Source organism: Mastigoproctus giganteus, chromosome 2 (assembly GCF_048544385.1).
Source record: "Mastigoproctus giganteus isolate SK-2022 chromosome 2, ASM4854438v1, whole genome shotgun sequence".
NCBI lineage: Eukaryota > Metazoa > Arthropoda > Arachnida > Uropygi > Thelyphonidae > Mastigoproctus > Mastigoproctus giganteus.
The window spans coordinates 227024392-227049142 of NC_143576.1; the positions used below are offsets into that span (position 1 = coordinate 227024392).

A 24751-nucleotide genomic window follows, 5' to 3' on the forward strand; every position below is an offset into this window, starting at 1 on the left:
AGATTGATTACTGTAGACATTCAAGAATTACTGGTAAAAAAAGAGGCTGGCGAAATGGATTTGGTGGAAATGGCATTGAAGGTAAAACCAAATCAATTCAGAGGATGATAGCGCAGATGAAAATTCTAAACTTCCAAATTTTACACTAAAAAGCATACAGGAAGGCATAAAGTTTTTTTATTATTATTATTACTAGCCATATAGTGCAAGGAAGCCGAAGGCTTACGCTGCACCAGCTAAAAAAAAATTTCCGAGTAACCCAGAGAGAGAAAGAGTCAGTCAGAAGTAGAAGGGAATCACCAAGAAAACAGAAGAATGATGATATCCAGCTCAGGATCCTGGGTGTTGCCAAGCCCATACTCACCAGATGTGAGCTCCTGGGGTTTAAATAACTGTTGACAGAGGTGGGATTTAGCCGAGCAATTAGAATCTTATTTTTTGAATGCAGATTTTTGAACAAAAGGAGCCCAAGGTTCAAAAGGGAGTGGGGATTCAAAAATGCTTGGTTCCATACGATGAAATTCACAAAGATTTATCAAGCAAAAGCAAACAAACCCAGATTACTGATTTTTTAAAGAGAGCAAAAGATACACTAAATCTAGAATGGTATATTTTTGTTAGTTTTGTTAACATTTTGTTAACGAAATATTATATTTTTGTTAGCTTTTGGAATGCAACCTCCCCCCCTTTGTACTTTTTCTTAGTCACATATAACATGGTTTCACATAACACGTTTTATAGGAATCTAACTATCGTGTTATGTGAGGGCTACCTGTATATCATTTATTATATTATATATACATACAAACTGAGAAAAAAATGAGGGTGTAGAGAGTGATAGAAGGTAATAAAAAATATTTAATAAGAGATATTTTTTTCATATGTATAATAAGAGATAAATAATTAATAAATTTTGCAATTTTGTCAAAATAATTGACAAAAATTTCAAAATTTTTGTAAATTCTGTAGCTATTTATCTTTTATTATACATTTTTTTTTTTTTTTTTTTTTTTTTTTTGTTTCCTTCTGTCATTCTCTGTCCTCTGTCTCCCTCTTTTTTTTTTTTTTTTTTTCTCTCTCACTTTATTGTTCATGCTTTGCATAGGTTTAGCATTTGCTGCCTTTGACTGCACTAGACTATTTCTCCATTTTTCTGCCTTCTTGTTTCCACTTTCTTGTTATTTTATTCAACATATACACTGGTGTTCAAAGAAAGTGCATTACCTGGGAATTTTACCTGGGAATTGCTAACCCTTTTTCGTGATGGTATGTTACATTAATGACTAGCATCACAAATAGAAATATAAACAAAAGATATTTATTAATAGTTAAGGCAAAGCTAAGTAATATTTGACAGGTGCTCTCAAAGTATTCCAAAATGAGCATTTGCAACCTTTATACAACAGTTTTGGTAAACACAGCAATTATGGCTGAAATGTTATCAGAAGCCCTCAATTTGCTTCAGTTTATCATTTTGATTGGAAAACAAAATGAAAAGTTCACCAGGTGCAAACTAATACAGGGTGGTGCAAAATAAGCTGAACAGTTTGTTTTCTCTGTAACTTTAGAACAAAATGTAATAAATGAACTATCTAAACAGTGAATGAAAGCTTTATTGGAAATTTTTTACATCATATGTGAAAAATAATATCGGCCAAATGACCACCCCCTTCTTGCTCGCAAACATGTGCTCTTCTTGTGGCGTTTCTCAGAGTTTCGGGAGATATTGCGGCTATCTCATGTCGGATGTTCTCTTTTAGGGCATCTATAGTATGAGGTTTATTGGCATACACTTTATCGTTGACATTAACCCCAGAGGGTCACATCTGGTGACTATGGGCTTGGAACACCCAGGGTCTTGAGCTGGGTATCATCATTCTTCTTTCTTGGTGATTCCCTTCTACTTATGCCTCAGGGTAACTCAGAAATTTTTTTTGGCTGGTGCAGAATAAGCCTCAGGCTTCCTTTCACTATATGGCTAGTAATAATAATAATAATAGCCCTAAAGGAAAAGGTCTGGGGCGGCCAAATCCAGTGAGCATGGTGGCCATCTCACACCACCATTTTTCGAAATAATGCGATTGGGAAAATGCTGCCTTAAGAGGTCCATTGTGGCTTGAGCCTTGTGAGCCGTCCCGCCATCTTGTTGGAACCACATATTGTGGTCGTCTGGTAGCTGTGGCATCAAAAAATTTACAACCATTGTCCTATAACACTCTCCATTGACCATCTGAACAACACGATCATCATCCTCAAAGAAATAAAGTCCAATGATGTGTTCGGCTGTTACGGAACACCAAACCATTACCTTACCTGGATGCAGTGGTCTCTGGTGAGTTATTCTTGGGTTTGGACTGCCACAAAATCAGCAGTTTTGTTTATTAACAAAGCCACCTAACTGAAAATGTGCTTCGTTGCTCATCATCAAATATGAAATGAAATTCTCGTCATTTTTTGCGAGTTTTATGAAGGCACGAGTATATTACAGATGCGTGTGCTTGCTTGTATTCAGGATGAAGGGCTTGGACTAATTGAATCTTGTATGGAAAGTGATGCATGTCCTTACGCAAAATTCACTGCAGCGCGAGCAAAGAGAGATCGTCAATTGAGCACAGCATCTTCTGGTTGATGTTGGAGTTGATCTGCAGCACTCTTCCATACAAGTGCAATGTTTTCCATTGATCGACCACTACAAGGTCTTCCAGTGTGATTGGCATCAGCAATAGTTCCCCCTTCTTTAAAATTTCGAACCGTAGTGTAAATTGTGTTCCTGCTCGGCACCTGGTGAATGTTATAAAATTGTCTATATGCTCGTTGCATTAGAACTGCTGACAGATTGTTTTCCAAGAACATTGTGACTATTTTGGTTCGCTGAGCAATTGTGTGCCTCTACAGAATTAAATTCTCCAAGGGTTACCTGTAAGATAAACACAAAAAATTACAACCTAAAAAGAACTAAAGTTATGATTTTTTTAAAATGGTCAGCTTATTTTGCACCACGCTGTATTTAGTTGAACTGCCTCTGACCTTGATGACAGCAGCACACTGTCAAGGCATTGACAAGATCAATTTCTGAAGATAATCAACTGATAGTTCATAGTTCCAAGCATGAATTATGGCTTCCTGAAGTTCATGAAGGGTGTTTGGTTTCTTTCTGGCAACTGCAAATTCCACACGATGCCAACAGTTCTCTATAGGATTCAGGTCCAGGCTGTTTCCTGGCCAGCTGAGAGTTGTAATGGACCGTTCTTCCAACGATTTTTTCACCTGTAACAAATGTAAACACATTACTGTCGAACTTCTAATGCAGAAATGAAGCTCAAGTAACTACAGAAGTACCTACTTACACTTTTCGCCCAAAGACAAGGAGCAGAGTCGTCCTGAAAGATTCAGTTACTTGGTAGGTTGAAGTGGTCTCTAATGGTTGGCAGCAATTTGCCTTCCAATATAGCCAGGTATCCATTGGCATTTACGGAACCTTTTATAAACTGCAGGTGACCAACTTCACGATACGGAATGTACCCCCATATCATTTGGCTGGTAGGAAATTTCACTGTAGACACCATACAGTCTGGATGATATTCTTCACCACGTCTACAACGAATCGTTTGTCTCCCATTTATTTTTTCCTAATCTACTAATTTTAATGTTTATATATGTAGAGAGAGAGAGAGAGTAATGAATATTATATACAGTTGTAATTAAACAGAATGGCCAAATTTAGAGAATGTAAAACTGTAGTTTTATTAAGTTCTATAAAGTTATAATCTTAGTAATTAATTGATAATAAAATAATTAATTTTTTTTTCACTTCTATATTAATCGCAGAAAAAGAAAAAAAATTGAATAAACCTGAAATGTAACACACTGTACATTCCTAACTTGTTTGTGTTCATAACTTTAAAATACCCACAATTTGCAGCCATAAGTATGATACGTGTTTACCAAACTTGCATTTTCACAAATTCAAAACAATCTTAATGTTATCATTCCATGCAAAATGGTTAAAAGTTGAAACTGATGTTCTTATTTCTGTTTGCTTCCGTAGCTGCATATTGTTGAGTTGGGTCCACAGTTACCAGGAAACCTTTCACCTACATTTCACACAGATGCCATTGAATTTAAAGATCTCTGGGGGCAGTATGATTTTGCTTCATCTATACAAGTAAGAATTTAGTAACAAATATAATAGAACATAAAAACTTTGCAAAAAAATCTTTTAATTTTTTTTCATTCTGTTACTTCACTAAAATTTGAAATGGTACTATATTTATGTTAATGGTCAAAGTCCAGAATTATCCACTTTGTGATCTGTCTAAGCAAACTTGAAGTGTTTGTTGAGGCAAATTGTCTGATTTCTGACTTTGTTGAACACACTGTTTGAACAAAGTCTGGGGTAAGTCTTAACCTAATTGATATTAGTATTAGTTGAGGTATATGATGCAAGAAAGCAAGCATATACAGCATCAGCAAAAAAAAAAAAAAAAAATCCTTCCCATTTCGCCCATCCGGTCATGCCAAATGTTTGTCTAGTTCAGCCTTAAATTTATTTAAACTATCAACTTCCACAACAACAAGTGGAAGTCTGTTCCAGCAATCAACTACCTGCTACAACTATTCTACAACTGTCTTTTCTCAATTTGAATCTATGCCCCCTCGGGTTCCTACTCTGAGCAAGCAGAAGTATCCCATCAGCATTGAGCCTGCTCACACCATTCAAGGCCTTATACAACTCAATCAGATTGAGGTGTATAAGGCCTTCGCAGGTGCCTAGTCTCCAGATGCTGCAACTTGCAGAACTTAAGCCTTTCTTTGTAAGCACACCCCTTTGTTCCTCTCACCAGCCTTGTTGCCCTTCGCTGTACTTATTCTAGCAACTCTACATCCTTCCTAAAATGAGGTCTCCAAACCTGTACGCACTACTCAAGGTGTGGCCTGACAATTGCCTTATACAAAGGGATAATCAGCTCCTTGTCTCTGCTAGCAAAATTCATATATATCATTGACAAAATTCCATGACCTGCTCTGGCAGCCCTTCTGCAGTGCCCAGGAGAACTTCATAACTGACTGCATAATTACCCCCAGGTCTTTTTCATCTCCACCTCCCTGAGAGTGTAGTACCACACAGCTGATACATTTCTCTTGGGTTACTGCTACCCATATGCAGTACTTTGCATTTGTCAATGTTAAACTTCACTTGCCACTTCTCAACCCATCTGCCTATCTTTTCTAGATCCTGTTGCAGTAGCATACTGTCTTTATTGTCATTAACAACCCTGCCAACCTTTGTATCATCTGCAAACTTGGACATTAAGCCTGATATACCTTCATCGATATCATTGATAAATACACAAAACAACAATGGGCCCAGCACTAAACCCTGGGGAACTCTGCTAATAACATTAGCCCACGTAGAGCAGTGTCCATTTATTACCACTCTCTGCCATCTCCCACTCAACCATCCCTTTCTTGATCCATTACAGCAACTTGCCCTTAATGCCATGCCACTCCAATTTGTACAGCGGTCTTCCATGTGCAACAGTATCAAAAGCTTTCTTGAAATCCAAGTATATGATATAAAAATTATTTTTTGCATCCAGTTCCTTTGTGGCCACATCGTAGTATCCAATCAAATTGGTCAGACAGGACTTCCCCTTGACAAACCCATGCTGTGTCTGAACTATTACTGCAGTCTTGTCTAGGTGATCCTGTATCACCTCTTTAACCAGTGACTCCATTATTTTCCCCGGAACTTAAACTAACAGGTCTATAATTGTTTGTGTCACCCTTTGAACTTCCTTTGTGAATTGGGGATACATTGGCACATCTCCAGTTCATGGGGACCTCCCCTGAATCTAAGGATGCTCTCATAATTATGGCTAAGGGTTTGCTAAATTCCCTCGCTGCCTCCTTCAATATAACTGGATAGATTCCATCCACCCCAGGTGCCTTTTTTATGTTTAACTTCAACAATTTTCTCCTCCACTTTGCTCTCAGTTATTACAAAATCACTTAGTTCCCTGGTAGAGTTTGATAAGCTTCTGGCATTCCCCTCCTTGAATAACTCTTCATGCGTGAATGTAGATGCAAAATACTCATTCAGTTTATCAGCTACTTGAGCAGGATCATCAATAGTGGAACCATATACGTTAAGTAGACCAATCTGATTCATCCCCTTCCTTCTAGAGTTTACATAAGTAGATTAGTCCAGAATTAGTTTTAGTCTAAGATGAGTCAAAACTTAATAATACCTTGTGAATGTTGCAGCATTTACCATGTGCTGATTAATTAATATCTGTATTAACATGTTCTGTTTGCATAAAGTATTTGTAACCATGTACGGAGTGGTTATGACTGAACTGCATCACTTAGGAGGGCTAGAGATGGAAATTGGTTAATCTCACACAGTTAAAATTTGAAATGGGCAATATCCAGATCATACAGTACTGAAAGACATTAAAAAATAAATAAATAAATAAATTAAAGATTACAAAAAGTGATCCCAGAGGAAATTAACAAGTTTGTGTCATCACAGTATGGTTCTTTACATATTATATGTTGTTTTGATCAAATTGTTTATTATGGTGGTTATTGACCACAGTAGCATATTATAAATGCATAACTGCAGTTTCTGGCATTTTGCATTTGAATATAAGCATTACATTGGACATTTACAACTTCCAATATAATGCCTATATTCAAATCCATCAGAGTTTTTAATGTTTTTATGTAAACTCTGTACTTGGGATAATCCCAGAACAAGTCACATGGATCGAAATCAGGTGAACAATAATTAAGAAATTTGGAAATAAGAGGAAATTACGTAATTGTTGTGTTAACAATGTATTTCTTAATATTGGGTTGTGCCCCATCCTGCTCAAAAATGGTTATGCCAAAGTACCCTCTTGCTCAAAGGTTTCTTGCCATGAAACTGTAATTGTTATCAATTTATATTGGTGTCTGCAGTCACATTTTCTCAATCAGAAGTCTCATGAATTGATGTCAGGTGAGCAAAGTGTTCAAGATTGGGAAATAACAGGAAATTATGTAGTTGTTGGGAAAAATGTAAGTTGTAGGTATCACATTTCGGAATGGTGTGCATGGATGCCTCTTGCTCCAAGGTTTATTATCAGAAATTTTAATTATTACTAATTTATATTGATGGCTGCAGTGACACATTTCCCCAGTTGATGTGCAGCAGATTTGCCAGTTTCACCAAAATGTCCTTAAATGTCAGATATATATATTTTTTTTTATGAAAACCCCAAACATGAAAGGTATTAGAACCTATAGTACTTAGTACCGTGCTTAGGCTGGAGGTTGAGAAGACAAAAGAAGATATTTGTTGACATTAGACTTGAACTTCTGTAGACTGTAATTTTCAGGAAATATGTACAAAGGAAGGTTGTTCCAGAAAACGGCAGTTGAATGAATAAATGAGGAAGATGAAAAGTTAGTTCTGTGAGTTTGAAGTTGGACAGTAAATGGATGTTGGCAGCACGTGTTCGGTCTGTTTTGAAAGAGAGAGAGAAAGAGAGAGCGAGAATTATAGAAGCCAATTCAGAAGAACAGTGCCAATGGAAGTATCTGTAGAAAAGGCATGCAGCAGAAACAGTACATCTATGAGACAGAGAGTGGAGAGACTCTGTTAGAGATGAGTCATTAATTAACCTAACTGCCCTCTTCTGAAGGGAATCTAGAAGCCTCAGAGAGGTTTTGGGGGCACTGCCCCAGTTGTGGGAACAATATTCCATGGTAGGACAGATTTGCAATTTGTACAGAGTGAACAGCTATTAGGAAGAAAAGTAATGCAGAGGAAGTAATATTTGTAATGTGCTTGTGCCAAGAGAAATTAGAAGTCAGGGTAATATCATTTTGCCTAGAAATCGGAGTGTCACCAAAGATAAGCATAGGAGCAGAAGAATCCTTTTTTGCGAGATATAAGACAAGACTGAGTTTTAGAAGGATTGAAATCAACTGAGTTGTCTTTGCCCCACTGGAGAATTACCTGGAGATCGGCATTTAAGGAATTGGTAGCGGATATTCAAGAAGTTGAAGCTGATTGAGCAGGGCAAGGTTTTTCAAAATGGAAAGTGGAATGCAATGTGCTATCATCGTCCAAATTATGGATAGGATTTCCAGTCAATGGAAGAAGGTCATTAATATACAAGAGGAAGAATGGAGGAAAGAACTGAGCCTTGGGGGACACCAGCATTAGTGGAGAAGTTACAAGACAGAGAGCTATCTACCATCACCCTCAGTGAGTGATTAGAGAGAAAATTGGATAACCACTTACAAAAAACAGTTGGCAAACCATAAGATGGAAACTTGTTTAGAAGACCTTTATGCCAAACACAATCGAAAGCCTTTGAGATGTCAAGAGCAACTGCTTGTGTTTCACCAAACTTTTCCATTAATTTGTACATAAATGGGTAACATAAGCCAGAATATCACCAGTGGATCGACACTGACAGAATCCATACTGGTGGTCGTTGATCAGACGGAAGGTTTCTAGGTAGTTTAAGAGTTGGCAGTTAATTGATTTCTCCATTACTTTAGAAAGAGTAGAAGTAATTGCAATGGGCCAATAATTGGATGGGAGGGACTTGTCACCCTTTTTACGAACTGGCTGGATGTGAGCAAATTTCCAAGCAGAAGGAAAAACACCTTTGGAATAAGAAAGTAAAAAAAGGCGGCAAAGAACAGGAGTAAGTTCAGGAGCACAGGTTTTGAGAACAAGTGGAGAAATATCACAGGACCTGGAGCTTTCTTAGCATCGAGATTCGTCAAAATCCTTCTGACATCCTTTTAACAGAAGACCACAGGAGGCATTGAATGGAGTGTGTTGGTGATGGTGGGAGGTATTTTACCAAGATCATTAATACATGAGTTGGAAGAAAATTGGGATGCTAGCAGGTCAGCTTTATCCTTGGCTGAAGTGACAACAGAACCATCTAGTTTTGAAAGAGTTGGGAGCAGAGATGGGCGAAAGTTGCAGCCAATAGCTTTGGCAAGAGACCAGAATGCTCGGCTACCATTAGGACAAGAAGCAAGTTTTCTACTCTTAGCTTGTTCAAAATCTAGTTTGGACTGATTAATGACTGCTTTACAATTGTTGCGAGCTTTGTTGTAGGCGGAAAATGAAACTGAAGAATTGGAAACAAGCCAATTACGATATGCAACATTCTTCTCTTGAACAGCCTTAGCACATTCGTTGGAAAACAAGGTTTAGATAAAGGACGACATTTTAAAGTGGAGTGTGGAATAAAGGATTCCATTCCTACAAGAATAATTTCACTGACATGATCTGAGCAAACGTTGTCATAAGAAGTTTTGAAACAGTAGTCTGACCAAGGAAAAGCTTGGTCGGACTACAGCTAACCCTTATAGAGATAACAAGCAGATATATTACAGAAATAAATAAATTGCCATTAAGTGATATAGGACATAAAACAAATTAAATGAAATAACATCAAGTGACATATGACATTAATAAGACGATACAGTGACTTCCATAATGGCATTAGATTACATAAAAATATTAAGATGACATAAAAATTACATTAAATTAATACTGGTGTAACGTAACATTTAGGTTAAATTAACAAAATGACACTTGAAAGTCCCCAATTTTTGTCTTCGCAGCTCGTGGGAGAGAACAGCATGAACAGAGGTCAGTATTTTTAAATAGTTAGCATAACAAAATATATCTGGTCTCCGGATTATAAAAGGGGAGATAATGGCAGTAAAGAGGAGGCTGGAGAGGACACCCCCTCGTGGTACTCCTGTAGATATTTGCTTACTACAGCTTTTGTCAAAATTATGGAGTATGATTGTACAGTTCTGAAGGAGTGATGAGAGGAAATGCAATGCATCCCCACCTATGGAGTAGTGGTCTTCAAGTAGTCGTAGGAGGGCAGGAACTGAACGGCATCAAATGTTGCTTCGATATTGAGGTAGGTTATGAAGAGTTCTTTCCTCTCAAAAGCTGTAAGGATGCTGTGGGTGGTGGCAAGGAGATTGGTAATGGTAGACCTGTTTGGTAGTGATGAATGAATTTGTTTGTTTGTTTGTTTGTTATTTGGTTTTTAGGAGAATTAGCAACTAAGGCCATATTGCTCCGTGAATATGCGGTGGTCATTCCCTGACCTTTCTGCATCCTCAGTATTTGGTGGTGATGGGCTTGAACCCCGGTCTAATCAAGAAGCGTGTGCTACGCACTGCTGCTCCTTCCCACCTGGCTACAGAGGCGCCAATGAATTTGTGGTGGAGCATCTGGAAGTATGTGAGCTGTTAAAGTTGGCAGGAGGGTTCTTTCTAGTAGTTTCAGGAGACATGAGGAATTGAAGATGGGTCGGAAGTGTTTCTCTAATAATGGCATTCTTATTTTCAGGTGCGGCCTTACCAAATAGACTTTCCATTGATGGGAAAAGGTATGTTTGGTTAGTACTGCATTGAAGATGCTAAGAAGGGGCTGGATGATATGTGGACCCAGGCATCACAGCATGAACTGGAGTATTCCATCTGCACCCATAGCTGTAGAGGATGGGGTTGAGTTCAAGGCTGCTAAGATTTGGTGTTTAGATATAGTGATGGATGTCAGCATGTCCTGTCTATTACAATTGAATATGTGGTCTAAATTATTGTTGGATGCTGCAACATCTTCAAATCAGGTAATGAAGTCAGTCCATCTCTGGGGGTCAAGTTGCTCTGGGAAACTAGCAGTTTCTTTTGTGTATGGTGCCTTTCCAGCTGTTAGCAACCGTTCAAAATAGCTCTTGATGGACTGTTATTTTTGGCAGTTGAAAATGGCTCGTGCTCTTGAAAAGGCTCTCCTATCATTAATTTCACCAGATTGCTTCTATTGCTTATGGAGTTGCTGTTTTAATCAAAAGCTGGAGTTTAGGTGTGGGGGTTTTTGTGTATGGGTCCACCATGCTCCAGAGTGGGGAGTGATTGTGACTGTCTTTGAGGCTGCGTATTGAGCTACCATGATAATCCATTTAACAGGTCGGCCGCTAGTAGGGTATCACATGATTCAAGAACATACCATGGATGAGAGATGCTGCTCTAATGCATTTGAAAACATCGAGATATTTGGGACTGTAAATTGTACTTCCTTATTCAACTGTACTCTCCCCTTCAAGGTTTGGGGGAGGAATTATAGTTGCTGGATGAGGGGCATTTTTACATTCCAACTAATTCTTAAAAAAAAAAAATTCCATTATTCGACATCTATTAGTTTTCAAAAAATAGTTAACTTGTAATCTGAAATAAATTGAAACAAAAACAAAATATACTGTATCATAATTTAAAGAAATTAGCAAGGACCTTTCTCATATAAAAAAAATATGAAGAAAACAGGAAAAAAAAAAAAAAAAAAAAGATGGCATCAGGCTGTCAGATACCATGCAATAGTTGAAAGGTTAATGCTGATATTTATAATGGACTAAGTCACTGACTGGTTTAAAACAGTCTGTTATGGTTTCTTACTCATATGTTTGCTATTATATGTTTGTTTGTTTTCTTACTCATATGTTTGCTTTTTTTGAAATACCTTGTGCTTCCTGCTAGTTTCATTAGTAATATGAAACTAGTAGGAAATATGGGATGAGTATTGGTAGACGAGATTGATAGATAAGTATATGGAGAAAATATATGGGATGAGTATTCCTTGATAAAGATTAAATAGTATAAAATAAACAATAACTGTTGACATTTAAATAATGTCTATTCTTTTATATATAAACTGATAAAACTAATGATTATTTTCCTTCATTCACATCTTTCTTTCATGCTGCTGTAGTTTTATACTAAAAAGTTACTCATATTTTCCCCATTCTTTATCATTGGGTACAAAAAAAAAAAATCTAGAAAAAGGGGACGCTGAAATAGTCAGTGAATAATGCTATATACTATTTAACATACCATATCATTATCAAATGTCTCTTAATACACTTTATTTTTAGGTAAGTTCTTCCTTGGGACTTGTGTATGTGACCACCAAATATGGGCTTCTTCATCTCTTTGATTTGGAAACTGGTACTACCCTTTGTAGTCACACCATCTGTCCTGACATTGTCTTTGCAACTGTTTTAAAGAAAGACACTCAAGGAATATTGGCAGTTTCTCGAAATGGACAGGTATTTTTTACTGTTTGTTAAATGCATTTCAGTTTTACCATTGTTTTGTATCTTTTATCTCTTGAACCAACAAAAATTAATTTTATATTCTTAAAAAATATATTAATGAAACAGTGGTGTTTACTTGCATGTCAGATGCTTTACTTGCACATAAATGATGACACTTTCATATATCAGAATAAGTCCAGAAGGAGAATAGTAACACACAAATGGAGGGGAAAAAAAATCTAGAATGTTTTGCAAAATGCTGAAGAATGATGCCTAGAAAAAAAATTATAGTGAAATGCAATAGTAGAGTACTATTTGGCCATGATTGTTCAAATTCTCATAAAAAGTGATATTAATAGAATAGATGCAAAATATATATATATATATAAAACTGCAGTTTATTCCATATATAACATTTCAAGTGTATTAGACCTGCAGTCACTGCTTGAACTCCTCAAACATGGAACAGTGTCATTTAATATGAATGATGTTTAGAGCAGTTAAGACATTTCAGAGTAATGGAAGTGGATGTTGCTTGTGATATCATCATGTCTCAAAACATCAACTGAGATTCTGTGCTACAGAGGCACTAGGAAACAGCTTTGAGCTAATATAGGAAATGTATGAATATTATCACTACAAAATCATTACATCACTTTAAAAACATATGAGCTTTCACATCCAGACACATCTCTCAAACTGGCAATTTAGCCTTGAATCTCAAATTAACTTCATTATTTTGGAGATTGTGAACTATATTTCGTACAAGGACGCTATTTTTCTGCCTGTTATACATATTTTTTCTGGTGAATCTTCATTCTAGTTTTTGATATTTCTTGATTCCCTATGATACTCTGATTTCCCTGGAGTGATATTCAAAATACATCACTACCCTTATCTTCTAATAAAGCTTGACTTCATATGCTACAGTTTAGATTAGAGGTCAGGCCCAGGCAGATCTAAATATTGCATGCCACTTAGGTACCTCCGTAGCCAGGTGGGAAGGAGCAACAGTGCGTTGCACACGCTTCTTGATTAGACCGGGGTTCGAGCCCGTCACCACCAAATACGGAGGATGCGGAAAGGTCAGGGAATGACCACCGCATATTCCCGGAGCAATATAGCCTTAGTTGCTAATGCTCCTAAAAACCGAAATAACAACAACAACAACATGCATGCCATTTAATTTAATGATTATATATGATATGATATGATATGATATATGCAAGTTCAGTAGCTTGCACATGTACCTTAAAGACCATGGTGAGAGTTCATACTTGGAACCATTTGAGACTAGTCAGCGGTAGCTGGTGAGAAATAAAAAAATGTGCAAACTTGCTTAATTTTATTAATGGATTAGCAATTGTTATTAGTGACTAGTATCAGTAAAAATTACAAATAGGATTTCCAGCCAGTAGAAGAAGGTAATTTTATATAGAAGGAAGAAAGTAGGTAAAAAAACAGAACCTTAAAAAACTCCAGCATAAGTTCAGAAATTAGGAAACACACACCCATTTATCATCATACGTAGTGATTAGAGATAAAGCCTGTGGCTTAGAAGACCTTTATGCCAGACATGATCAAAAACCTAAGAAATCAACTTCTTGAGTTTCTTGAAACTTTTGCATCAAACTTGTCCAAAGATGAGTAGCCAAGATATCTCCAGTAGATTGGCACCAATGGAATCCATATTGGTAGTTGTTAATCTGAATGAAAGTTTCGGGATAGTCAAAGAGTTGAGGCAGAAATGTTGTGCAGAGAGCAAAAGAGACAAGTTTTTTTGATGCCAAGGAAGCAGTATTTATATGATTATGCCAAGAAAATAAACTGAAAAGAAGTATGTGGAGGTGTTTAAAGACAGGACACTTATGACCCAAATTAGAGGTAGTTTTATAGAAAATAAAATATAAATTTATGGTGAATAAAGCTAATAAATCTTTATTGAAAATTACAGTGCAAAATTGCTTCTCCAGATAATGATAAAGGCTAATTGGAAAATCTTATGAAATCATATTTCATAAGAATATGAGAAAAAAAGTATCAGGAAGATAGAAAAATGTATTGTAAGATAAATGAAAATTACAAGAGTGAAGTTAAAACTAAAAAGGAATATTTTCAGAGATATGGAGTAAATATTTTGATTTGCTAAATGATTTATTTACTTATGCATTTTCTGTTGATCTGTTATTTGCTTGCAATATCACAATATGCAAATTCTTTTGATTTATGCATAGTTTATAATTACTTGTCTAAGTTGGGTGATTCTGCTTTATAATAGTTACTCACCTTAGTACATAACAGGTAAAATCTACACGAGTACTTTGAAGAAGAGGGTTGGAAGCATTGTTGAATGTAACTATGGGGAAGAATGGCCAAGTATTAGGCCAAATAGGGGATGCTAGGGTTCCATATTCGCATTTAGACAAGTCAAAAAAAAAACATAAGACCCTGTATTTGTGATTTGTTGACCTTGAAAGTCTTATGATAAAGTACCTAGAAACCTATGCATTAAAATTTTAGGAAAATATACCATCAAGGATGATCTTCTTAGGAGAATTAAAGAAAAGAAAAAAAAAAAAGTTTTATAAAAATAGCAAGTCTGATGTGTAGATTGAAGGAAGCATTGGAAAATAGTTTGAGGTTAAACAGAGTGAGGCTGGGCTATACATTATTACATTCTTATTTGTAATTTTCAAGGACCATATAATAAAAGAATGTCAATTACTGACAGTTTAGTGTGGGTGATGTGAAAATGGGATCGTTATTATGTGCAGATGGTATTTGGCTGCTAAGTAGTAGCTTACAAGATCATTAAGCATCTCTGAACAAATTAGATATTACTTATAGACAATTTAGTATGAAAATTAGGTGAAAGTTATGCAAGTTGGGAGAGAAGTGGAAAATTTAGAATGTAGATGTACTAATTAAAAATTGAATATAGTTAGTAATTTTATATATTTAGGAACAGTCTTTAATGAAGATGGAAATACGCAATATAATAAGTAAAGTAGAAATTGTAGAAAACCATTTAGTGTGTGCATGCTTGTAAAAAAAAGCTAATAAATTTAGACCAGTGCCACCCGACCATGCCGGGGCCAAAAACGTGCGAAATATCACTAATATGATACAATAAACAAACCACAAAAAAAATATATAGATATAGGACAAACAAAGCAAGGAGCAAAAAAAGACAACCATTGCATCCAAGCTCATCAGAGGGCCCCTGAATATAACAGCCTTGAACCTTACTGCATTTCGCACATAATGCAAACAGACAGAGCCAGACATTCACTGAAACAATAAAATCACATCATGGAGGCATAATGCAGTAACTGTAAAAACACAAAGCTTAAGCATTCACCACTAAAAATGAGACTGCTACCAAAAAGAAAGAAATTAAGTTAACAGAAAATAAACAGATTACAGAGGGCAGTATGAGCAGTAATTAGCACTCACTACACCCTTTAGAAATAAAACTGTAAAAATAATATGTTTAATAGTAAAAATAAAGAAAGAAATTACTGCAAACATAAGTGGCAGTATAAGCAATATCCAACAACACATTGCATAATATATAGAGGCAATATGAAAAAAAAAGCGGAAAATAATAAACACAAAAGTATGGCCACTATGATGTGATTTTATTGCTTCAGTGAGCTGGCATTTCAGTGAATGTCTGCCTCTGTCCATTGCGGTAATTCCCATTACATTCAAAATGCAGTAATGTTCACTGCTGTTGTATCTAGCACTCCGACGAGATTGGATGCAACTATCATCTGTTTTTTTGTTCCTTGCTTTCTTTTTCCTATATCTGTTTTTCTTTTATGGTTGGTTTATTTTATCATATTAGTGATATTTCGCACTTTTTTTTGGCATTGGTGTGGTCAGGTGGCACCGGTCTAAATTTATTATTTATTGGCTTATAATTTTGGCTATATTTATCCCGTACTTAATATTTTCCAAAATTAGATACATATTCCTTCCGTTTCTACTTCTGTCTTCATTATTTATTTGTTTTTTCATTTATTTTCTGCTTTTTCCCCCTCATATTGTCTCTTTACATACATAAATAAAGTGAGAACAAAAATATGTATAAAAAGTGATAAATAATTACAAAATTAACAAAATGAGGACGTTGCCACACAACTTACAAAACTGTAAGTGACTGTACTAGACTACTTCCCTGTTTTTCTGTCATCTTTTTTCCATTTTTCTGCCTTCTTGTTTCCACTTTCTTGTTATTCTATTCAACACACACATATATATAATGTATATATGACATAATATGCATTAAGTTGACTTTGCATTAACAGCACCGCCTTGTGTTAGAAATGGGCTAGTCTGTGACACTGGTAAAGGCTCAAAGCTGGGAAAAGCTGGCATAAGGTTGTGGTTATCAGTTTTTGAGTGTCTGCAGGGGAGAATGGGTCAGTGTTAAGATCTGTCTGACTTCAAACGAGGAATAATTATGGAGACAAGATGTGCAAATGCCAGTATCTCGATAACAGCCAACATAGTTAAGTGCTCCTGTTCTGGGGTGTCTTTTGTCACTTTTACTGTGACTGGCTCAACAGTGATTGAACAACCAGCCAAAGGTCACCTGTGGGATAGCCATGCACACATGGCTGTTGATGCCTGTGGTGAGCATCATGTGTAACACACATGATGCTCACCACATCTCGTAACACAGAAACTATGTGGCACAGTGGTTCAGCTAACCAACCAGTACTACATAGGAATAACAAGACCAGTATCCACATGGACTATGCACTGGGCATTAGGTCGTATAAGCTATGGTAGTCAACAGCCATCGTGGGTACCCATGCTTACTGCAAGACACGAGAAACTGCACCTTGCATGGGCACATCAATACCAACAGTGAACCACTAACACGTAGAAATTTGTCGCTTAGTCTGATAAATTCCATTCCCAACCCCATTATGCTGATGTATGTATGTATCTACATTTGGAGAAAGCAACACGAAGCTATGGCACTTGGATGAACTGTTGGTGTGCAGCAGGCTTGAAGTGGTTGTGTTATGGTTTAGGATCTGTTTTTGTGGCATACTCTGGGCCTTCTGGTCACCATTAATCAACGGCTTGATGGGAATGCCTAGCCTACCTTTCTATTGTCACCAACCAAGTACACCTCTTCATGATGACAGATGCTTTGATAGATGCTGGTGTTGTATCCAGACAATGCCAGCATCTATCAACAAGACAACATGCCATGTCACAAGGCCCAGCAGGTTGCTATCTGATTTTGTGAACATGACAATGAATTCTTCATTCTCCCATGGTCACCCAACTGAACATATTTGGGACCTACTAGAAAGGGACATTTGATTCTATGACCATCCACCTGACAATGTATGAGCATTATTGGAACATCATATTGTGCAATGCATGGGTAGCACTATCACAGGATATAATGTAATGTCTTGTGGCCATGCTAAGATGTGTATGGGCTGTATTATGGGCAAAAGGTGGCCTCGTGATGGATTTGGTAGTTGTTGCTAATGCAGAGCCAGTTCAGTGTATATATGTATACTGTCTTTATCAGGCTTCATTAAAATCTAAATTAAACAGTCATACCATGTTAAAGGAATCGTTGCAACTGCAACAGGTAATACTGAAGAGGAGGCTGTTTAAGACCATAACAATGCAGGGCCTTGAAGAAGTGGTTACTATGGTTCCCCTAAACTTTCTTGCATGTTTCTTCTTCAGTGGATGCCTGTATTCTTCCATTGGGTTGTGTGCAATTGAGGTTTGCTTATTTATTTTCAGCAGCAGTTGTGTCATTCTTTAAGCAGGGGACTATGCCTCTGTACTTGCTTGCTTGCTTGGGTGAGAGTGTGGGCCACTGCTTATATATTCTGTTCCATATTTTTAATTAATTTATTTATTTTGTAGTTTGATTTTTAATTTTGGCTTAAATAACAGTGGCAGTTGGCACCTCTTCAGAATTACTTGTTGCAGCTGTAACAGTTCCTTTTAACATGGTATAATAGTGTTAATTTTGAGACTCATTATCGATGTCTTCATCAATACCATTAATAATTATTGAAAATGGTAAGAGGCTAGCACTGAACTGCAGACTCCACTAATAACATTAGTTCATGAAAAACAGCAGCCATTAATAACCACTCTCTTATCACTCAACTCTCCCTTTATCAACAGCAGTGACTTGCTCCTAATACCAGACTATTTCAATTTCCACAGGAGTCTGTCATGTGTAACAGTATTGAAAGCATTACTAAAATCTAAGTATGTGATGTTAAAATTATATATTTTCACCAGTTCCTTTGCAGCTGTGACATAGTAGCTAAACAGAGTGGCAAGACAAGATCTCCACTTAACAAAGTTACTGTTAGTAGTAGTGGCATGTGATGCAAGAAAGCAAGTGTATGAGCTTATGCAGCATCAGCCAAAAAAAAAAATCAAATCCCCCTCTAAATATTTGTCCAGTTCCTCCTTAAATTTATTTAACCTATCAACTTCCACAACGACAGATGGAAGTTTGTTCCAGCAATTAACCGCCCGCTCACTAAAGGCAAATTTCCGCACATCTATTCTACATCTGTCTTCTCTTAATTAGAATTTATGCCCCCTTAGGTTCGCAATCTGAACAAGTGGAAGGATCCCATCATAATTCAGCGTGCTCAACCCATTCAAGGCCTTATACACCTCAGTCAGATCACCGCGCAGGTGCCTAGTCTCCAGCTGCCGCAATTTGCAGAACTTAAGCCTTTCTTGGTAAGAGGATCCCTTCATTCCCCTCACCAATCTTGTTGCCCTTCTCTGTACACGCTCAAGTAAATCAACATTCTTCCTAAAATGAGGCCTCCAGACCTGTACGCAGTACTCAAGGCATGGCCTGACCATTGCCTTATACAGAGGAACAATCACCTCCTTTTCCCTGCTAGCAAAATTCCTATATATCATTGACAAAACCCCATGACCTGTCCTGGCAGCCTGTCTGCATTGCTCAGAAAACTTCATATCTGACTGCACAATTACTCCCAGGTCTTTTTCATTTTCTACCACCTTAAGTGTAGTACCACACAGTTGGTACATTTCTCTGGAGTTACTTCTACCCATATGCAGTACTTTGCATTTGTTAAGGTTAAACTTCAGTTGCCACTTCTTAGCCCATCTGCCCAAATTATCTAGATCCTGTTGCAGTAGCACACTGCCATTACTATCATTAACAACCCTGCCAACCTTTGTATCATCTGCAAACTTCGACATTAAGCCTGATATACCTTCATCAATATCATGATAATTATACAAAACAACAGTGGACCTAACACCGAACCCTGTGGGACTCCACTAATAACATTAGTCCAAGAAGAGCAGCACCCATTGATTACCACCCTCTGTCTTCTCCCACTTAACCATCCTTTTATCCATTGTAGCAACTTACCCTTAATACCATTCTGCTCCAATTTGTACAATAGTCTTCCATGCGCAACAGTGTCAAAAGCTTTCCTAAAATCCAAATATATGATATCAAAATTATTTTTTGCATCCAGTTCCTTTGTTAACCACATCATAATATCCTATCAAATTTGTCAGACAAGACTTTCCCTTAACAAACCCATGCTGTGTCTGAATTATTGCTGCAGTTTTGTCTAAATGATCCTGCAATGCATCTTTAACCAGCGACTCCATTATTTTACCAGGAACAGAAGTTAAACTAACTGGTCTGTAATTACTCGTGTCACCCTTTGATCCCCTTTGTGAATTGGGGATACATTTGCACACTCCAGTCTGTGGGAACCTCCCCTGAGTCCAAGGATGCTCTCATAATTATGGCTAAAGGTTTGCTTAGTTGCTTTGCCGCCTCCTTTAATATAACTGGGTAGATCCCATCCACCCCAGATGCTTTTCTTATGTTTAACTTCAACAATTTCTCCTCCATTTTGCTTTCAGTTATTACAAAATCATTAAGCACCCTGCTACAATTTGATAACCTTCTGCCATTTTCAAACCTTAATAACTCATGTGTGAATGTAGATGCAAAATACTCATTCAGTTTGTTTGCTATCTGAGCAGGATCATCAACAGTCGAACTATCGATGCCGAAGTGGACCAATCAGATTCATCCCTTTCCTTTTAGAGTTTATATAAGTAAAGAAATCCTTGCAGTTTTTCTTAGCATCTTTTGCCAAGGATTTCTCGTAATCTGTCTTCGCCTGCCTAACCTCCTTTGTGACCTGATTACAGACTAGCTTATACCTGCCATAGGCTTCTGAGTCGCTTGATAATTTATATGCATCCCATGCTTTCTTCTCTGTTACGAGTCTCATTAGTTCATTAGGTAACAATTTAGGCCTAAACCTTGAACAGTATTTCTTAATGGGTATGAAACTTTTAGTAGCATCCACGATTAATTCCCTGAATGCTTCCCACTTAGAATTTACTGTTGGTAACATTGTCAGTTGATTCCACTGTACAGAATTTAAAAACTTTCTGAGACCAGTGTACTCACCTTTACGGAAGCAAAAACCCTTTCCTTTACCCCTGATGGTAATTAAATCTTTAAGTAAATCCCACATCAGTACACTGTGATCACTGCCACCTAGTGGTTCCTTTATCTGCAAATTCTTAATACATGAATGATCACTGCTGATAACCAGATCAAGAGTATTACTCTCTCTGGTTGCCTCTCGAACATGCTGCTGCAGAAAACAATCATCCAATAAATCCACAAAAGTCTGACTAGTGTGTGAGTGACCAACCCACAAGTTCCAGTCAATATCTGGGAAGTTAAAATCCCCCATTATAAGACATTCTGATTTACTAGCCCACTCTATTTCTCTGTACAATTGTTCATTGTACTCATTCGAGTCATTAGGCCTATAACACACTCCTCTTATTTTTACTTTCACAGTGCTTATGTCACACCAAACTGACTCAGCAGTGCACTGTTCATCTATATCAACTGGGTGTGCTTACTTCTTTTGATTTCATGTTTTTCTTAATTAACGGCATAACACCTCCTCCCTTTCTATCCTGTCTATCCTTTCTGTACACATTGTACTCCCCAAATTCCAGTTCTGCATTCCTTATATCTGTGTGACATGTCTCTGCTATCCCAACAATATCCGCCTTTGATGTCTTGACCAACACTTCAAATTTATTTACTATACTTCTAGCATTGGTATACATGCTCCTATTCCTAGTTACCCTAACACATCCCATATACCTACCTATTTCACGATGACCGCCATCCGTCCCTGAAATCCCCAACACCCCTCGCTCCAGGTCGCTACTTATTCTAATAGAAGTTGTGCAAGAATCACCTTCACCTCTGCCTGTGGCTACTGTTAAACTATTAGTCCTTGTATTCCCCCCAAGCTATCAGTTTTCTGGCCCACCTAACACTGTCTCGATAGCGTCAGCAAATATTCTTGCACCCTTTCTATTTAAGTGTATCCCATCCCTGTAGAAGCAGTCTCTCCTGTTTAACTACATTTCTGGCTGCTCCTTTACTTCTTTTACTAAAGACTTCATTTTTTTTTTTCCCGGAACCAAAGTCATCCTTACAGTTTTATAATTAGGAGACAGATCCACCCTCCCACACATACACACACTTTTGTGAAGAGGAAAGACATTTGCGCATCTTCAAACTGTAGGGCCCTCCTCTGAATCCACAGATTATATCATAATTATGGTTAAATATTTATGATCTATTTTGCTACTGTTTTTAATATAATTTAATAGATTCGATTAGCTTCAATTTCTCTTCCACTTTCCTCTCAGTTATCACAGAATCATAACTCCCAGTTAGAGTTGTTGAAGCCACAAATGTATTAGTACCAGTGTACTAGTTCCAGTTTTTGAGTGTCTGTGATTAAGAATGGGTTGGTCGCCAGGTCTTTCTGACTTAAATGTTGTAAATTGCTAAAATACTAAAATGGAGGAAAGGGAAAGTTAAACGCTTAAGTGAGCAAAATAACAAGTGTGGTACAGTTACAGACAATCATTTTATTCTGATTTGTACAAGCATTATAAAAGAATATGTGACAAAGTCACTGATAGGGTAAAGGTGAAGGCTGATTACAAGAAAGCACTAGCAAACAGAACTGAGAACAGGGATATGAAGTTATTCTCATATGTGAATACATACGCTGTGGTGTTCAAAGAAAGTGCATCACCCCTTAAAATTGTAATTGTCATCCAAATAACATAAGTATATGGCAATATTTCTTACAGATTGCATCAGATAAGATTTACATGCATAGGTCATGACGTAATACTGCATCATCTGTTACCTTCAGCTATATAAGCACGCTCTGCTAGAGTTGAAGTCATTCCTTGCTTGTGTCAGGATGGTGAGTTACTTGCAGTTGATGCCATCAAGAAAGAGTGCTATTGTTGCTTTATGTGAGGAAGGATGTTCTTCCCATCATATTGCTTATAGAGTGCTTTAAGGTTTGTAATCAGACAACAGTGAGTAGATTTCTTTCCAAACTCAAGAATACTGGTACTGCTGATAGGAAAAAAGGGACTGTATGCAAATGCTAGTCTCTATGCCAAAACAGGACCGCTTTTGAAGCAGTTATGCCTTAAAAACCATAAAGCTTCTTCGTCTGAACTGAAATGACAATCAGAAGAACATACAGGAGTGGTAGCCAGTGCAGAAGTCAGAAGACATCTCTTCAAAAATGGACTTGTAGCCCATTGTCCTAAGAAGAAGCCCTCCTCACACAAAAAATTAAAAAGGCCTGATTATTTTGATGTAAGGAGCATGTCAAATGGACCCCGGGCAGTGGAAGTCAGTTATTTTCTCAGATGAGAACTTCAATCTGCATGGCTCTGATGGGAGACAAACGATTCGCCATAGAGATGGTGAAGAATACCATCTAGACTGTATGGTGTCTACATTTTGTATCGCGGAGTAGGTCACCTGCAGTTTATAAAAGGTTCCGTAAATGCCAGTGGGCCTGGCTATATTGGAAGGCAAATTGCTGCCAATCATTAGAGACCATTTAAACCCGCCAAGTAACTGCATCTTTCAGGATGACTGCTCCTTGTCATCAGGCAAAAAGTGTAAGTAGGTACTTCTGTAGCTTTATCTTCATTTCTGCATTAGAGATTCGACGGTAATGTGTTTACATTTGTTATAGGTTGGAAGAACGGTCCATTACAACTGTTAGCTGGCCAGGAAACAGCCCAGGCCTGAATCCTATAGAGAACTGTTGGCATTGTGTGGAATCCACAGTTGCCAGAAAGAAACCAAAGACCCTTTGTGAACTTCAGGAAGCCATAATTCATGTTTGGAACCATGAACTATCATTTGATTATCTTCAGAAATTGATCTTGTCAATGCCTTGACAGTGTACTGCTGTCATCAAGGCCAGAGCCTGTTCAACTAAATATTAGTTTACACCTGGTGAACTTCTCATTTTGTTTTCCATTTAAAATGATAAACTGAAGCAAATTGAAGGCTTCTGATAACATTTCAGCCATAATTGTCATGTTTACCAAAACTGTTGTATAAAGGTTGCAAATGCTCATTTTGGAATATTTCGAGAGCATCTGTCAAATATTACTTAGCTTTGTCTTAACTATTAATAAATATCTTTTGTTTATATTTTTATTTGCGATGCTAGTCATTAATGTAACATACTATCGCGAAAAAGGGTTAGAAATGTGAAATTCCTAGGTGATGCACTTTCTTTAAACACCAGTGTATATGAAGAGAATAAATAAAATTGGTGTGCTAAAAATAAGTGATATAATGAACTTAGGAAACTTAGAAAAGCTACTGAAATTATAGGAGGGCAAGGCTCTAGGGAATATGGTATGGTATATAATAATAAAATGGTAAATCCAGTGGCATAACTAGAACAGATTGGCCCCAATGCAAACAAAGGTCAAGGGCCCTGCCCTTTCCTGTTAACTCAACCCTGAAAATTGAAAAGAGAGAAAAAAAAAAAAAAAAAAAGAAAGCTCAAAAAAAGAAAGCTTAAAACTTCCTACTTTTATTATTATTATTTAAAATAAAAAATTACTGACATCAGAGTAATAAAATTACAAATTGTAACAAAATGCAAAGTATAGTTAAAAAAAAATAAAGAAAACTGGAATAATAACTGACATCATGAATCATTCATAATTTTTGAATGGTCCATGTAAAATAAACTAATGAAAACTGGAATAATAAATTTACTTAAATCTTCAGCCTTTCTATCACAAGTTAGGAAAAAATGCAATTGTGTTGGTTGAAATTGTTTTTCTTTCTCTGAGAAACTTGAAAATGTAGAATAATAGTACACAATGCTTGATAACAGCTGCAGAACTTTTTCTCTGTCAATAAAGCAAATGAAAATCTCTGTGATTGGCTAAATTCTTTTGTTTCATTTTTCCCAAGTTACTCCTTCAAGTAACTTTGTGACAAATTTTCCCACCACAAACAAAAACAGAATAGATACACATAAAAAGGGTTATAAAATGTATTATTCATGGCCAGCAACAAAGTCCAGGTCCTGTATAGAAAGAAAGCAATAGACAAGGGTAAAGTGTGTTGTGAAAATGGCAAATGAACCTCAAAACCATAAATTTAAACTTCATGCTTTGGTGTGTGGAGTCACCAAAGCAGACACTAAATT

General features: G+C 36.9%; 1 protein-coding gene across 3 annotated transcripts in view; it reads left to right on the top strand.

Moving 5' to 3' along the window:
• The window catches only part of LOC150090204 (clathrin heavy chain 1-like), a 73103-nt gene that overhangs the window by 46329 nt on the left and 2023 nt on the right, over positions 1-24751 (top strand). For all 3 annotated transcript variants that reach the window (XM_090369016.1, XM_090369018.1, XM_090369017.1), the window contains exons 8-9: positions 4049-4165; positions 11970-12143. In XM_090369016.1, coding sequence (XP_090225142.1) covers positions 4049-4165; positions 11970-12143 — 291 coding nt within the window. The remainder of the gene's footprint in view (positions 1-4048; positions 4166-11969; positions 12144-24751) is intronic.